Here is a 16,238-nt window from a genome sequence, read left to right as displayed (position 1 = left end):
GGTCCGTGGTCCAGGGGTTGGGGACCCCTGTTGTACAACACAGGGAAATATAACCATTATTTTGTAATAACCTTAAATGGAGTATAATCTATAAAAATAGTGAATCACTGTGCTGTACACCTGAAACTAATATAATATTGTAAATCAACTGTTCGGTTAAAAAAAAATGCTTCCCCTCCAGTATTGGAAACAAATCAAGGATGTTTGTTCTCACCATTTCTATTCAGTATTGTCCTGGAGGTCTTAAACAATGCAATAAGGCAAGAAAAGACATAGAAGTCATAAAGATTGGAAAGAGAGCAAAATTATCTTTGTTCAGTATAGTATGATATCACTTACGTGTGGAATCTAAAAGACACAACAAACTAATGAATATAACAAGAAATGAAGCAGACTTACAGATCTAGGGAACAAACTAGTGTTTACCAGTGGGGAGAGGAGAGGGGGAAACTATTGGGTGTAAGATAGGCTCAAGGATGTATTGTACAACATGGGGAATATAGCCAATATTTTGTAATAACTGTAAATGCAAAGTAACCTTTAAAATTATATAAAATTAAAAAAAAATTTTTTAAAGAAAATTATTAGACATAATGAGGATAATGATCAAAATGCACCCTTGTGGTATTTCCCCAAAGAGCCTTCCCCTTCCAGATGGCAACAAGGAAAAATAAGCTTTAGAATGAGTCCTCTTTACATATCTTGTAACCAAGTAGCCTTTTGAACTATTCATAATATTTATTTGAGTTTCAGTTTCTCCAGGTGTGTGTGTGTGTGTGTGTGTGTGTGTGTAAAGCAAGAGCTATTGGCCACTAAAAAAATATTGCCTTTGTTCGCAGATTATGTGAATCTACATAACCCTAAGGAATCTGCAAAAAACTGCTAGAGCTAATAAGTAAATTTAGCGAGGTCAATACACAAAAATCAATTGTATTACTATATACTAGTAGGAAGCATTTAGAAAATGAATTTTTTAAAAATTCCAATTACATTAGCATTTAAGATGTGAAATAGTTAAAAATAAATTTAATAAGACATGCAAGACCTTTACACTCAAAACTATAAAACGTTGCTGAGAGAAATGAAAGAACTAAGTAAACGAAAAGGTATACTACATTCATGATTGGAAAACTCAATATTGTTACAGTGGCTGTTTCTCCCTTAAATGACCTATAGATTCAGTAAATCTCGATAGACTTTTACATAGAAATTAACAAGTTGATTCTGAAATGTGTATAGAAATGCAAACTAATCTTGTCAGACTAATTTTGAAAAGAAGAAATCTTAAATTATCTGATTTCAAGATTTAAAATAAATACACAGTAATCAAAACAACATGGCATTTTTGTAAAGATAGATCTATATAGATCAGTGGAACAGACTAGAGATCCCAGAAATAGACCCACAGATATAAAGTCAATTACTTTTTGACAAAAGGCTAAGGATACAGAAACAGGTCAATGGAATAAAATGGAGGGGCAGAAGTACATACACCCATAGACAGTTCATTAATTTTAGGAAAAGACACTTAGGTGATTCAATAGGAAAAGGAAAGTCTTTCTTTTTTTTTTTGGCAGCATTGGGTCTCCATTGCTGTGTGCAGGCTTTCTCTAGCCGTGGTGAGCAGGGGCTACTCTTCATTGTGGTACACTGTCTTCGCATTGTGGTGGCTTCTCTTGCGGAGCACGGACTTTAGGTGCACGGGCTTCAGTAGTTGCAGCACACAGGCTCAGTAGTTATGGCATGTGGACTCTAGGGCGCACGGACTTTAATAGTTGTGGTGCGCAGGCTCAGTAGTTGGGCTTAGTTGCTCCGCGGCATGTGGGATCTTCCTGGACCAGGGATCAAACCCGTGGCCCCTGCATTGGCAGTCAGATTCTTAACCACTGCGCCACCAGGGAAGTCCAAGGAAAGTCTTTTCAACGTGGTGCTGGAATGACTGAATAAACATGTGGATTAAAAAAAACCCTCAACCCCTGCCTCATACTAAACACAAAAATTAATTCAATATGGATAATAGAACTCAATTCAAAGCTAAAATAATTAAGTTTCTAAAAGAAAATACAAGAAAGTACTTTTGTGACAATGAAGTAGGCAAAGGTTTCTTAATAAAAACACAGGGCTTCCCTGATGGTGCAGTGGTTAAGAATCCTCCTGCCAATGCAGGGGACATGGGTTTGAGCCCTGGTCCGGGAAGATCCCACACGCCATGGAGCAACTAAGCCCGTGCACCACAACTGCTGAGCCTGCACTCTAGAGCCCGCGAGCCACAACTACTGAAGCCTGCACACCTAGAGCCCATGATTGGCAATAAGAGAAGCCACCGCAGTGAGAAGCCCGCGCACTGCAACGAAGAGAGTAGCCCCCACTCACCGCATCTAGAGGAAGACCACGCACAGCAATGAAGACCCAATGCAGCCAAAAATAAAGAGAGGGAGGGAGGAAGGAAGGAAGGCAGGCACAAAAATTACTAAGCATAAAAGAAAAGAGTAATAAAACTGGACTTCACCAAAAATAAAACTAATTAAGGGCTTCCCTGGTGGCGCAGTGGTTGAGAGTCCACCAGCCAATGCGGGGGACGTGGGTGTGTGCCCCGGTCCGGGAGGATCCCACATGCCGCGGAGCGGCTGGGTCCGTGAGCCATGGCCGCTGAGCCTGCGCGTCCGGAGCCTGTGCTCCGCAACAGGAGAGGCCACAACAGTGAGAGGCCCGCGTACCACAAAAAAAAAAAAAAGTTTTTAAAAATAAATTTATTATTTATTTTTGGCTGTGTTGCATCTTCATTGCTGTGCGGGCTTTCTCTAGTTGTGGCGAGCGGGGGTTACTCTTCGATGCAGTGCACGGGCTTCTCCATGCGGTGGGTTCTCTTGTTGTGGAGCATGGGCTCTAGGTGCATGGGCTTCAGTAGTTGTGGCGCACGGGCTCAGTAATTGTGGTTCGTGGGCTCTAGAGCACAGGCTCAGCAGTTGTGGCACATGGGCTTAGTTGCTGTGTCGCATGTGGGATCTTTCTGGGCAAGGGCTTGAACCCATGTCCCCTGCATTGGCAGGCAGATTCTTAACCACTGCGCCACCAGGGAAGTCCAAAAGAGCTTTTTTAAAAATGAGAAAATACTTAACAGACACTTCACGAAAGAAAATATATGAATGGCCAAAAACACATGAAAAAGGGCTTAGAATAATTTGTCATCAGGGAAATGCAAATTAATAACATAGTCAGATATCGTTTCACATCCACTAGAATGGCTAAAAAGCCTGACAACAGCAAATGTTGTCAAGGATGTGGAGCAACTAGAACTCCGTCACATTTCTGTTAGGAATGGAAAATGGCACAACCACTTTGGAAGTCTGACATCATCTTATAAAATTAAACATACCTTTACCTTATGACTCAGCAATTTCACTCCTAGTAATTATCCAAGAAAAATGAAAACATCCACAAAAACACCTGTACAAGAATGTTTATAGAAGTTTTACTCATAACAGTAAAAAATTGGAAGCCATTCAAATATTCAACAAAAATATCAAACAAATAATGAATAAACAAACTATAGCATAGTCTGTGGTGATAGGAATCAGAGCAGTGGTTGCATAAGGGAGGTTGTTTGGAGGGAAGAGAAGGGAAGTTTCTAGAGTGATGGAAACGTTCTTTATCTTGATTAGGGTATTGGTTACCTTGCGATATTGGTTACATAAGCATATACATTTATCAAAACTTTGAATTGCACTTAAGAGAAATTCCACTGTAGGTAAATTTTACCTCCAAAAGAGAAAGAAAAACCTTATATAATTAAAATAGAAGTGATTATTTCTGTAGTCAATACTATATATGTGTGTGTGTGTCTAGGTATATATGTAATTTTACATAGTATATGACCAACATTGAGTGCATGTTTTAATTTTTTTCAACAAACATCTGTTGTGTATCTGCTGTGGGTCAGCCATTGTGATAGTTGCTGGGGATATAAAGGTGACTAAGAGAAAGTGGTTGGACTTACAGAGGGTGTAGCTGGAGCAATAAAAACACAAGAGAAAAGTGCTAATGTAAAAATGGATGCTGTGTGTGAGGTGAGTGCAAAGGAGGGAGAAAGTTACTGTGATTTGTTGGGGTTGGAGAGATGTGACCAAAAAGTGAATAAACTTTTGCACAGGAAGAAGGGCTTTTTAGGTCAAGAGAACCTCATGAACTAAGGCACAGAGGCATGAGCCTACATGACGTGTTTGCAGAATTTTAATTGGTCCAACGTGACTACGATAATGGGAGATGATATCACGATGGGGGACGATATACTTAATGATGGGACCAGATTGTACAGGGTCATAAAATGCCATACTAAGGAGTTTAGATTCATAGGCAGTAAGGGGTCACTGCTTTTAGGCAAGAGTGACATCAATTCCATTTTTTAAAAAATGTATCTGGTAATAGTAAAGAATTATTAAAGTTGGGGAGAGATTAGAGGCAGAATGAACAGTTAGAAAGGGGTTGTGGGACTTCCCTGGTGGTCCAGTGGTTAAGACTGTGCTCCCAACGCAGGAGGCCCAGGTTCGATCCCTGGTCAGGGAACTAGATCCCGCATGCCACAAGTAAAGATCCCATGTGCCACAACTAAGACCCGGTGCAGCCAAATAAATAAATAAATATTTTAAAAAAAAGAAAGAAAGAAAGAAAGGGGTTGCAAGAATCCGGTGGTCGTTTATTTTTTTAAATAGTTATTCACTAGAATTTTGTGATTAAACATTTCTAAACATTTGGCTGTTTTTTTTCTCTTTTTCTTTAAAATTAACAATAGAAATCCAGAAACATTTTGGACCACCACAGGAATGTTTCCCCAAGAGTTCATTATTTGTTTTCACAAACATGTAAGGATTGAAAGGCTTTTAATCCAGAGTTACTTTGGTAAGCATGATATTTTCATTTCACTTCATTTCATTAATTTTCATCATCTTTCAGTTTTTCCATAGGCAGAAGGCACATATGTAAACTTTTGGCAAAACACTGATTTTTTTTTTACCGCATGGAATCCAGTTTTCTTGGTGGGGTTGATGGGTGGGGAGTATGGGTTAACTGCCTTGAGCACAGTTAGCCTCTCTGAAACTGCAAATTTGAAACCCTTCCAAAGCACATAATAATTTCCATGCAATTTACTACGTGAAAGCCTTTGGCAAAAGACCGTGTTATGAATATAAGAAGCCAGCTTGCCAGAACACTAGGTTTCTTGACATCTTTATTCCAGATTCTTTTGGCTAGGGGTTCTCTGTCAAATTCTTACTGAAAATCTGATAACCCTGATTATTTGCATTTGATAATTTTGATTCTTTTATTAATAATGGCATTTTCCGAGTGATTCAGGAAGACTATCTCCCACTGGAACATCATCCTAATCCTGTCTTATGTTTATTTAAGGATAAAGTATGTCAGACAAAATCATGGCAGGAAACAGGATACACCCCAGATGACTCAGATGAAGAGACATTATTGATGGGACTACTTACAGAATTATGGCCTGGGTTAAGGGAACAACTAGGGATGGTGAGACACCCAGAAAGTGGCTACAGCAGTAAGCCATTACCTCCCCTGGGCCAAGGGACGGAAATAGTATTGCTGGAGCCCAGTGAGTGCTGGAGCCCATGCATAAGAGCCTGCCCAACAGGAGCCGTAACCATGAACGGACATAACAACTGTCAGACACGGCACTGAAATGGGAAGGGCGCAGAGAAAATACAACCTGATGTCACTTCCCCACTGCTCTTCAGTTTCCTTCCAGTGCCTCCAGTTGGCCAAATCCAACCAGTAGGCAGTGGGCAAGTGAGTCCAGGTGATGCAGTCCCCAGGGGTCCTCCCCACAGGGCACAGAACACAGAAGGGGAAGAATGGATTTGGGGTGAAGGGAACTGATTTAGGGGTAAAGGAAAAAAAACAGTGCAGAAGGAAGATGACTGCATTTTCTCTTCTGTCATTAATTGCGAAGGCTCTGGAGTCAGACCTAAAGTCTGAATTCCAGTTCTAGTACTTACTAGCTCTATATCATTGAACACTTCACCTGGCTTCTCTAAGTTGCCTGATTTCTTTAAGCCTGTTTCCTCATCAGTAAAGTAAGTTAATAATAGCTTTCTCCTAAGATTGAAGAGGCAATGAATATGTCTGACTCGTAGTTTCTCCATAAAGTTTTATGATCAAGACCACTAATGGTATTATTTACCAGTGTACAAAAACCCAAAAATCTAGATAATTCCAAATGCAGAAAGACCCTACTAGCTTTGTGTTGTATGCTTGCAAACACTTGTAAGATTACAGTTACACAGTCTGCATTTTACTGTAGGGACTTACGGAAAAACGGAGGAAGTGAGTGATTTTCAGAACATGTTGTTCCTGATCCCAGTACTTTGTGCAGTCCCACCAATGCCTGACGGTCTCAGACAAAGGAAAAAGGGAATACAGGGACAGCAACATAGAATTAGATAGATATTAACACTTTATTTTGTTTATTTACAATGTCAGTACGGACCTTGAGGATTGAAAAGAGCACTTCTAAAGAGCCAGTTGATTTTGAGCAGTGGATTGAAAGAGGTATGTACTGTTTCACCAACATTGTTCTGATCATGAAGAAGTAGAGAATTGTCCTTTACTCTGTATTTCCAACTGGGCTGCATTTTGGTGAAAAAAGATGACTTGAATGATACTTGTGACACACACATATATATGTATATTAAAAAGGACCCTAGGTACCTTCTCCCCTATAAAGCTAGTGACCAGTCTTTCCTCCCACAAACCATCCCCAAGAGGTGACTAGGAACATTGAATGTTGAGGCTCAGGACTCAAGGAGACGAGGCATAGTAAAGAGAGTGAATGAGACATGGAGTAGAAAACAAGGGATTTAAGTGGAAGTGTACATATTGAGTGGTGGGAACTCCAGCCTCCTTCCTGTGCTCTGCTCAGCAACCAGGAATATAGCCCCAGCCAGGAGATTGGAGGATTCATCTTTGGAGAAACTGAATGGTCCCAGAAGATCTATGGATACTGACACAGGCTAGGTCATTCCTGGTCACCCTATCAAAGTCCAGTAGTCAACGAGTCTGGCTCATGCACATTTTTCAAATGATCTATTCATGAGTAACAGAAGCCAAAAATCACCAGACATATGATGAAGGCCTTAAAACCTCAATATAATCAAGCCTTTAGCTCGAATTCCAATCTATAGGAAAAGGGGATAGAGAACAAATTAAATGAAACCACGAGGAGGCAATATGAGAAAATGAGGGACATTTACAGGATAACTGACCTGCTCTCTTCAGTAAGTCAGTGGTGTGGGAAAAAAATGTGTGTGGGAGAGAAAGCAGTTCAAGATTAAAAGAGACTTAATTCTGATTTGAATAAACCAACTATAAAAAGACTGTTAGGGGGACAATGGGGAAATTTGAATATGGACTGGATATTAAAGCATTTTTTATTGTAATATGATAATGGCATTGTAGTTATATAAGAAAATATTCTTATTTAGAGATAGATAACCAAATATTTAAAGGTGAAATGTACTTATGTCTTAGACTTTCTTTAAAATACTTTAGCAAAAAAAATTAGATAAATCAAGTATGGTGAAATTTTAGTAATTGCAAATTCAAGATTATGGGTATATATAGGAGTTATATCCTGTCTTTTATGTATGTTTGAGATTTTCCAATTTTTCATAATTTAAAAAAATGAAGCAAATGAAAGAAGAGGTTATTATTAACTTCTAGTAGAGGAGGAGTTGTCTAAGAAAGAAAATGTGTCACAATTTATTATTTCAGCAGTAAATAATGTTTATATAGATAATAGTATAACCATCAAGTATTGATTTCAAAATTGAGAGGATGGCAGGAGGGAAAATTTGCAGGAGGAGGAGGAAGAGGATATTGGTCCAAGAGACATAAATTTTACCTACCATAATATAAAGTCAGTAAAAAATTGATAAATCAAGAAAAGGAGTATAAAACATAATTCCAGGAAAAACAGCTTAAAGTGTTGAAAACATTTGCCTTTAGGGAGCAGAACTGGAGGAAAAGGGGTCAAGCAGGGAATTACTATTTTTCATTACTTCAGAGAAAGGTTAGGAAACAGAAAGTCATACATAATCTTACTTCCCAGAAACTTCCCTTTTTGTACTACATGCCTTTTAAAATTATGTACACTATTTTGATACAAACAAAATTAATTTCTAAATAATGTCGACATTATTGTATCAATTAAATATTTCATGTTTCCAAAAGAATGTTTGATGTGATTAACTCATGACCAAATAAGATAATCTGTCCTAAAATTACACAATTAAAGGTTTTCTAAAGCTGGACACCAGAAAAGATCAATTCATGGGTGGCATAACTCAGCATCATAGTGAAAATTCATTGTGAGAAATTGAGCCCTAGTCTGTACCCATGAGAATGGTAAGATGGCTCCTTTCAGGCCTGCAATTACTCTTAGTAACTTGATCCTTAAAAAGGACTTTCACATTTTATCAATTCTTCACTTTATATTCCTTTACTGTAATTTACATTTACTTTTATTTATACTCACTAGAGATATTTTATAGCTCATAGTTTATCTTTCATACCTTTTATATCAAATATCTCTATTTTTATATTGAATTTTAACCCCAAAACACTGGTAAATCTGGTCTGACTATAGTTTACCAGATATCATGTGTTGCTGAATATAAATTTCAATATGTCCTCATGCATTTTGAGCCCTACCCCAATTCTGTTGAATTTGTGTTTTAGATCTGGTACATACAGAGGGGCAGCTTCAAAATGAAGAAATTATGGTAAGTAAATATACTTTGAAGAGATAAACATTATCTTTAGCCAGCACAGCATATTTAAATTTTACACCTATCTCCATAGTCATAAAGTTAATAAATACCCTCATAATATTATAGGTTCTGTGTCTCATCAACCAATAGAGACGGTTATTCTCAATAATATATGACAGCATAATAATAATATGACGGCAAGGATAGAACAGAATTCACTTGTTTTTGTTTTGTTTATTCATTTATTTTGTAGTATGTACTTGCTTTCCTTTCATTTGATTCTGTGGGCCTTATAGAATAGGAATCAAAAAAGGTTGAGATGCCAAAATCGGATGTTAATTTAAGTATGAAAGGACAAGGGAGATTCAGATAAGGGAACTGGAGCATAGGATCAGCAACAAATAAGCCAAAGAGAGATGAGGTGAAAAGAGAACCAGCAGTTTCCAACAACATTCCATTGGGCTTTGCTTTTCAAGTGGAATGAATGCCCGTTGATGAGGAAGCTGCTGCCTCATCAGGAGTTTCTCTGTTCCTGCTAGTTTGTCAGGCCCTGGTTTTAGACAAACACAAAAAGCCAAACAACTGTGAATATGTGTTTTTTAGGTAGTAGTGTTTATTTAACTAAGGTGTCTCTAAATAAGGGTTAAAGAGGTACCTTGTCCATTAGGTTTCCTTCTTCACAATTTACTGGCAGCTGCTATGAAATCGGTGTTTCAAATGATTCTCTAGGAGTTTTTGAATCCTGTTAATTATCTTCTCTACCACCTAAGTGTGCCCAATGACTGGGGAGGCCAGTGGGGACCAGAAAAATGATTAATTAGACTGAATTTTATCTTCCTGTTTTTCTCCATCTTTATTAATGGGTTATGGCTAGTAAGCCTTTGCTGAGTATTTTGTTTCAGGACTCACTGTGGATCAGGGAGGGTTGCAGCATCATAGAGCATTTGGAGAAAAGTAAGGGGGAATGGAAGACTGTAAATCACCCAAAGTTTAGTACCGTCTCACAACAGCTTTTACTATACTTATTTTCTTCTAGTTGTTAACCAAATGCATTACATAGTTATAATAGTATGTATGAAAAAATTTGTATCTTTTAAAAATTTAATAATGTATCAAAAGCTTTATAATTTTAAAATTAAATGTATGCAGATAGATGTTAACTGATTTCCTTTTTCCTCTCTCTGTCATTATAACTAATACTACAGGGGACATCTTATGCCTGTTCCTGCTACCACAATGTTCACCTTTTTAATTATTTTCTAAAATTAAATTTCAAGGAATGGAATTACTGGGTCCATGGGTATAGACATATTTATAGCTTCTTATATATACTGCCAAATTGCTTTTTGGAGACTTTTTTTACATTTTTATATAAATGTAAAAGTATAGTAATATTCAGGGTAGTGTATTCTGAGGCATCATCCAACAAATGAAATCTCTTATTATGAAAAATACTTCAGAAAAACACTTAAAAAAATTAATCAGGGCTTCCCTGGTGGCACAGTGGTTAAGATCCACCTGCCAGTGCAGGGGACACAGGTTCGAGCCCTGGTCCAGGAAGATCCCACATGCCACGGAGCAGCTAAGCCCGTGTGCCACAATTATTGAGCCTGCACTCTAGAGCCTGTGAGCCACAACTACTGAGCCCTTGTGCCACAACTACTGAAGCCCGTGTGCCTAGAGCCCGTGTTCCACAATAAGAGAAGCCACAGCAATGAGAAGCCTGCACACCGCAACAAAGAGTAGCCCCCACTCGCCGCAACTAGAGAAAGCCCATGCGCAGCAACAAAGACCCAATGCAGCCAAAAATAAATAAATAAAATAAATTACTTGAAAATTTTAAGCAGAATTGTACAGTGCAATTTTTAACTCCACCTGCTATTCTTCCTCAAACCAAGGCTGATATTTGGCTGCTACATATCAGAATAACTGTACTGTTACGTGTGGCTGGCTTCTCTTCTGAACATTATATCTTATAAATCATTATATATTTAGAATATTATTCTTGCATCAAACACTTTCTTCTGCTAACTGCTTGTTTAACAGTTAACTAGAATTCTAAATCATCTATATTGATTTTTCCCCTACAGGTACGTGATGGCCACGCCACTTACTTGAGATTCATTATTGTATCAGCCTTTGATCATTTTGCATCTGTGCATAGTGTTTCTGCAGAGGGAATAGCAGTCTCAAATCTTTCTTAATAGTTATAACAAAATACTTTTGCACTATTTTTTAACAATATATTTATTTAAACATGAAGTTGTTATTATTAAAGGTATTTGTATCAATCTGTTTCAGTTTTTATTTATTTTCTCCTCAACATTTTGTAGGAATTTGGTTCATCAGACAGCAGTGACGGCCACCGTGTAGGTCATAAGAAAGCTTTTGCTTCGGTATACAACTTAATCAAGGATGTGACTATACATGAAAACAACTGATAATACATTGTGTCCCCACAGTATCTAACATAGTACCCTTCAGATATCAGTGCATTCATTTTTTAAATTTATTGATTGATTGATGCAAAGGGCTAAGGGAGCAATATGGAAAATAAACAATGTACGAGTTCAAAAAAGAGAAAGTATTTATGGGATGGTTTCTTTGAGGTCATGGAACTTGAACTGGGCCCTGTAGGACAAATCATTTTGTCTTTATTTTATTTTATTTTGATTTCAAGACCTCAGAGAAGAGTTAGGAAACATATAATCTTACTTCCCAGAGACAACCATTATTGATATTATTTGATTTTCTTTATATTTTGGGAAGGAAATGAACAGGATAGGACAGATTCGGGTGGGGATATAAGACTTCTCTGAATATATCTTATTATACAACTTGAATTTGAAAACATAAATAATATAGCCAAAAGTTAAAGAGCAATTCCAAAATGTTGAAAACAATAGAAATGCATGAACCTAACTCTGTTACAATTGATAAACCCACAGGGGAAAAAAATGGCATTAGAATATAGTATTTTATCTATGCAGTCTATGTTAGTCTCTCTCTTTTTTTTTTTTTAATTTATTTTTGGCTGTGTTGGGTCCTCGTTTCTGTGCGAGGGTGTTCTCTAGTTGCGGCAAGTGGGGGCCACTCTTAATCGCGGTGCGCGGGTATGTTAGTTTCTTATAGCTGCTGTAATAAAGTACCACAAACTTGGTAGCTTACAACAATAGAAATCTATTTTCTCAGTTCTGGAGGCTAGAAGTTGGAAATCAAGGTATTGGCAGGGTTTGTTCCTATCAGAGTTCTGAGGGAGAATGTGTTCCATGCCTTTCTTTTAGCTTCTGGTGTTTCTGGCAGTCCTTGGCATTCCGTGACTTGTGGCACCATAGCCCCAGTTTCTGCCTCCATCGTCATATGGCATTCTTTCTGTGTTTCTCCACATCATCTTCCCTCAATGCATATTCTGTGCCTTCTCCTCTTCTTATAAGGACACTGTCATATTGAATTAAAGGTGCACCCTACTCCAGTATTATCTCATCTTAACTAATTACATCTGCAATGATCCTGTTTCCAAGTAAGGTTGCATTCACAGGTACCAGGGGTTAAGATTTCATCATATCTTTTGGGAGACGCAGTTCAAGCCACAACACAGTCTTAGTGAAATATATATGTGATAGTTAATTTTATGTATCATATTGACTGGGTCACAGTGCCCAGATATTTGTTCAGACATTATTCTGGATGTTTCTGTGTAGGTATCTTTTAGATGACAGTAACATTGGTGGACATTGAGTAAAGCAGACTGCCCTCCATAATGTGGGTGAGCCTTATCCATCAGTTGAAGACCTTAGTAGAACAAAGACTGACCTCCCCTGGGCAAGAAAGAATTCTGCCAGCAGATGGGCCTTCAGACTTGTATTGCAACATCAGCTCTTCCCTGGGTCACTGACCAACCCTACAAATTTTGGATTTGCCAGCTTTCTTGTTATCACATGATACTTTCTTACCAGTCTCAGCATTCTAAAAAAGTAGCAAAAGAGGGGCAGCCACAAAGTGCCAACGCTTTGAGTCTCTGCTTGTATCATATTTGCTATTGTCCTGTTTCCCAAATCATGTTATATGGCCAAGCCCACAGTCAGAACAAGAGGGGTCTACCCAAGGGAATGGATATAAGGAGGTGTGACTAAATTGGGAGTGGGGAGGAAGTGGTAGCCACTACTGCTAGAATCTACTACAATTAAACATGGTGCCTCCTGATATGATGCAATGTGAAGCATATAGACCAACCTATGAAGTGCTCGTGCCAAAATTACTAAGCCTGAATCAAATCAAGTTCTAGAGTTATCTTTCACTTTCAGGAAGTTCAAGAGAGAGAGGAACAAGTAAAATGACACCACAAGGAAGCAAATAGACTTGTAGCCATTAATGCAGCTCAGTGAAATGCCCAGATCTGTGCCTTCTCTGCCCATGGTAAGATATACTTCCTGGCCTTCTTTGGGTAGGGCCATGAGACCACTTCTGGCCAATGAGATGAAGGGTAGTTGAATTCCAGGCTGAGCATTTAATTGCCTTCAAGAGACCCTTCAAAGCTCTTTTCTCTCTCCCACAATGACCAGAAATTTTATTCTCCACAGTAACTACTTCATCATTCTAGGTCTGGGAGTGAGACTGATGATAACAGGTAGCAGAGGTCCCAGTCAATCTGAGGTACACATAGAGGAGAAATAAAACTTCATTGTTTTTTTTGTTTGTTGTGTGTGTGTGTGTGTGTTTTGGCCATGTGCGGGATCTTAGTTCCCCAACCAGGGATCAAACCTGGGCCCCCTGCAGTGGGAGTGCAGAGTCCTAATCACTGGACCACTGGGGAATTCCCAAGTCACTGATACTTTGGAGCTGCTTGTTACCCCAGCATAACCTGGCCTATCCTGGCTGATATACAGACAAATCTAGAATATGGCTTATCCTACAGGACAAGTGACCTGGTTTCTTCAACAAGTCAGTGGCATGAAAAATGCTAATTAATTAAGGAAGGGGATCCACTCTAGATTCAGAGAGATGTAAGAGCCCCAAAAAGCACATGCTATGTGTGGATTTTATTTGGATGCTGATTTGAGCAAACCAACCGAAAAAAAGACATTTTAAAGATAATTGGGGAAATCTGCTTATGGACTGGGTTTTATTGTTCATTTTGCTAGGTGTGATACTGGCATTAAGCTTATCTAAGAAAAGGCCCATATTTTTCAGAGATGCATTTAGAAGTATGTAGGGTAAAATAACATGGTATTTGGGATTTGCTTTAAAATACTTGAACATATTTTTTTAAAGGAAAAATTGTTCGTTGAGGCAAATATAACAATAAATTGTTGGACCCAGGTTATGGATATATGGGGCTTCATTGTACTAGTCTTTCTACTTTAATGTATGCTTGAAATTCTTCATAATAGACAAATAACAATAAATAATGCTACAGAGGATATCTCTGTGCATAAATCTTTGCCTACCCCTCAGATGATTTTTTTTTTTTTTTTTTGGCCATGCTGCGGCATGTGGGATCTTAGTTCCCCAACCAGGGATCGAACCCATGCCCCCTGCAATGGAAGCACAGAGCCTTAACCACTGAACCACCAGGGAAGTCCCTCTGATGAATTTTTTAGAAGAGATTCCCAGAAGGGAATTAGACAAAGTTAGGAACAGTTTTAAGGCTTTTGATACTTTCTGATAATTTGCTTAACAAGATTTGTTGCACAAATTTACTTACTCTCAGAAACGTACGTTTTAAATAAATGGAGGAGAGTAGAAAAGCTACTTCAAGAGTAACGTTGGTGCCATCAAAGATATGAAGGTGAGTACTCTTATAAAACGTATTTAGGGAGTGATGAATGCATACGTCTGACTAGGGCAAAGGAAAAGACTAAAACCAGACATTGCAGCCAGATCAGAAAGAGCCTTTAATGCTTTCAGATATTTTCCCATAACACTGGAGCCATTTAAGGTTTTTGAAAAGGAAGGTGACTTAGAGCAATTGTGTTCATGTTCAATAAAATCAAACACTGAGGATTTTCCTTTCGCCAGCTTCCTAAACTGGAATGTCAGTAATTCTTTGTTTAAGAAACACTGTGTTAATTTGTATGGAAACACAAAAGACCCCGAATAGCCAAAGCAATCTTGAGAAAGAAAAACGGTGCTGGAGGAATCAGGCTCCGGACTTCAGACTATACTACAAAGCTACAGTAATCAAGACAGTATGGTACTGGCTCAAAAACAGAAATATAGATTAATGAAACAGGATAGAAAGCCCAGAGATAAATCCATGCACATATGGTCACCTTATCTTTGATAAAGGAGGCAAGAATATACAGTGGAGAAAAGACAGCCTCTTCAATAAGTGGTGCTGGGAAAACTGGACAGCTACAGGTAAAAGAATGAAATTAGAGCACTCTCGAACACCATACGCAAAAATAAACTCAAAATGGATTAAAGACCTAAATGTAAGGCCAGACACTATAAAACTCTTAGAGGAAAACATAGGCAGAACACTCTGACATAAATCACAGCAAGATCCATTTTGACCCACCTCCTGGAGAAATGGAAATAAAAACAAAAATAAATGGGACCTAATGAAACTTAAAAGCTTTTGCACAGCAAAGGAAAACATAAGACGAAAAGACAACCCTCAGAATGGGAGAAAATACTTGCAAATGAAAAAATTGACAAAGGATTAGTCTCCAAAATAAACAAGAAGCTCATGCAGCTCAATATCAAAAAAACAAACAACCCAATCCAAAAATGGGTGAAAGACCTAAATAGACATTTCTCCAAAGAAGATTGCCAACAAACACATGAAAGAATGCTCAACATCACTAATCATTAGAGAAATGCAGATCAAAACTACAATGAAGCATCACCTCACACCAGTCAGAATGGCCATATCAAAAAATCTACAAACAATAAATGCTGGAGAGGGTGTGGAGAAAAGGGAACCCTCTTGTACTGTTGGTGGGAATGTAAATTGATACAGCCACTATGGAGAACAGTAAACATAGAACTACCATATGACCCAGCAATCCCACTACTGGGCATATACCCTGAGAAAACCATAATTCAGAAAGAGTCATGTACCACAATGTTCATTGCAGCTCTATTTACAATAGCTAGGACATGGAAGCAATCTAAGTGTCCATCGACAGATGAATGGATAAAGAAGATGTGGCACATATATACAATGGAATATTAGTCAGCCATAAAAAGAAACAAAACTGAGTGATTTGTAGTGAGGTGGATGGGCCTGGAGTCTGTCATACAGAGTGAAGTAAGTGAAGTCAGAAAGAGAAAAACAAATACCGTATGCTAACACATACATATGGAATCTTAAAAAAAAAAAAAGTTATGAAGAACCTAGGGTTAGGACAGGAATAAAGATGCAGACATAGAGAATGGACTTGACGACGTGGGGAGGGGGACGGGTAAGCTGGGACGAAGTGAGAGAGTGGCATGGACTTATATACA

At 38.3% G+C, this 16,238-nt stretch overlaps 1 protein-coding gene across 6 annotated transcripts in view; it reads left to right on the top strand.

Annotated features, from left to right (window-relative positions):
* Nucleotides 1–11,079, top strand: part of IFT25 (intraflagellar transport 25) — a 33,888-nt gene extending 22,809 nt beyond the window's left edge. For 4 of the 6 annotated variants that reach the window (XM_024739343.1, XM_024739344.1, XM_024739346.1 and 1 more), the window contains exons 3-6: nucleotides 4,790–4,896; nucleotides 6,499–6,567; nucleotides 8,755–8,798; nucleotides 10,877–11,077. In XM_024739343.1, the coding sequence (XP_024595111.1) occupies nucleotides 4,790–4,896; nucleotides 6,499–6,567; nucleotides 8,755–8,798; nucleotides 10,877–10,990 (334 nt within the window). In that variant the 3' untranslated portion in view covers nucleotides 10,991–11,077. Of the gene's footprint in view, nucleotides 1–4,789; nucleotides 4,897–6,498; nucleotides 6,568–8,754; nucleotides 8,799–10,876 lie in introns of all 6 variants that reach the window. The other 2 variants (XM_024739342.1, XM_024739341.1) reach the window with 1 other exon arrangement.
* Nucleotides 11,080–16,238: the final 5,159 nt, after the last annotated feature.

This window comes from Neophocaena asiaeorientalis, unplaced genomic scaffold (assembly GCF_003031525.2).
Source record: "Neophocaena asiaeorientalis asiaeorientalis breed wild unplaced genomic scaffold, Neophocaena_asiaeorientalis_V1.1 scaffold138, whole genome shotgun sequence".
Taxonomy (NCBI): domain Eukaryota; kingdom Metazoa; phylum Chordata; class Mammalia; order Artiodactyla; family Phocoenidae; genus Neophocaena; species Neophocaena asiaeorientalis.
Note: the sequence above shows the minus strand (reverse complement) of the source record. Positions and strands in the feature narration are given on the sequence as shown.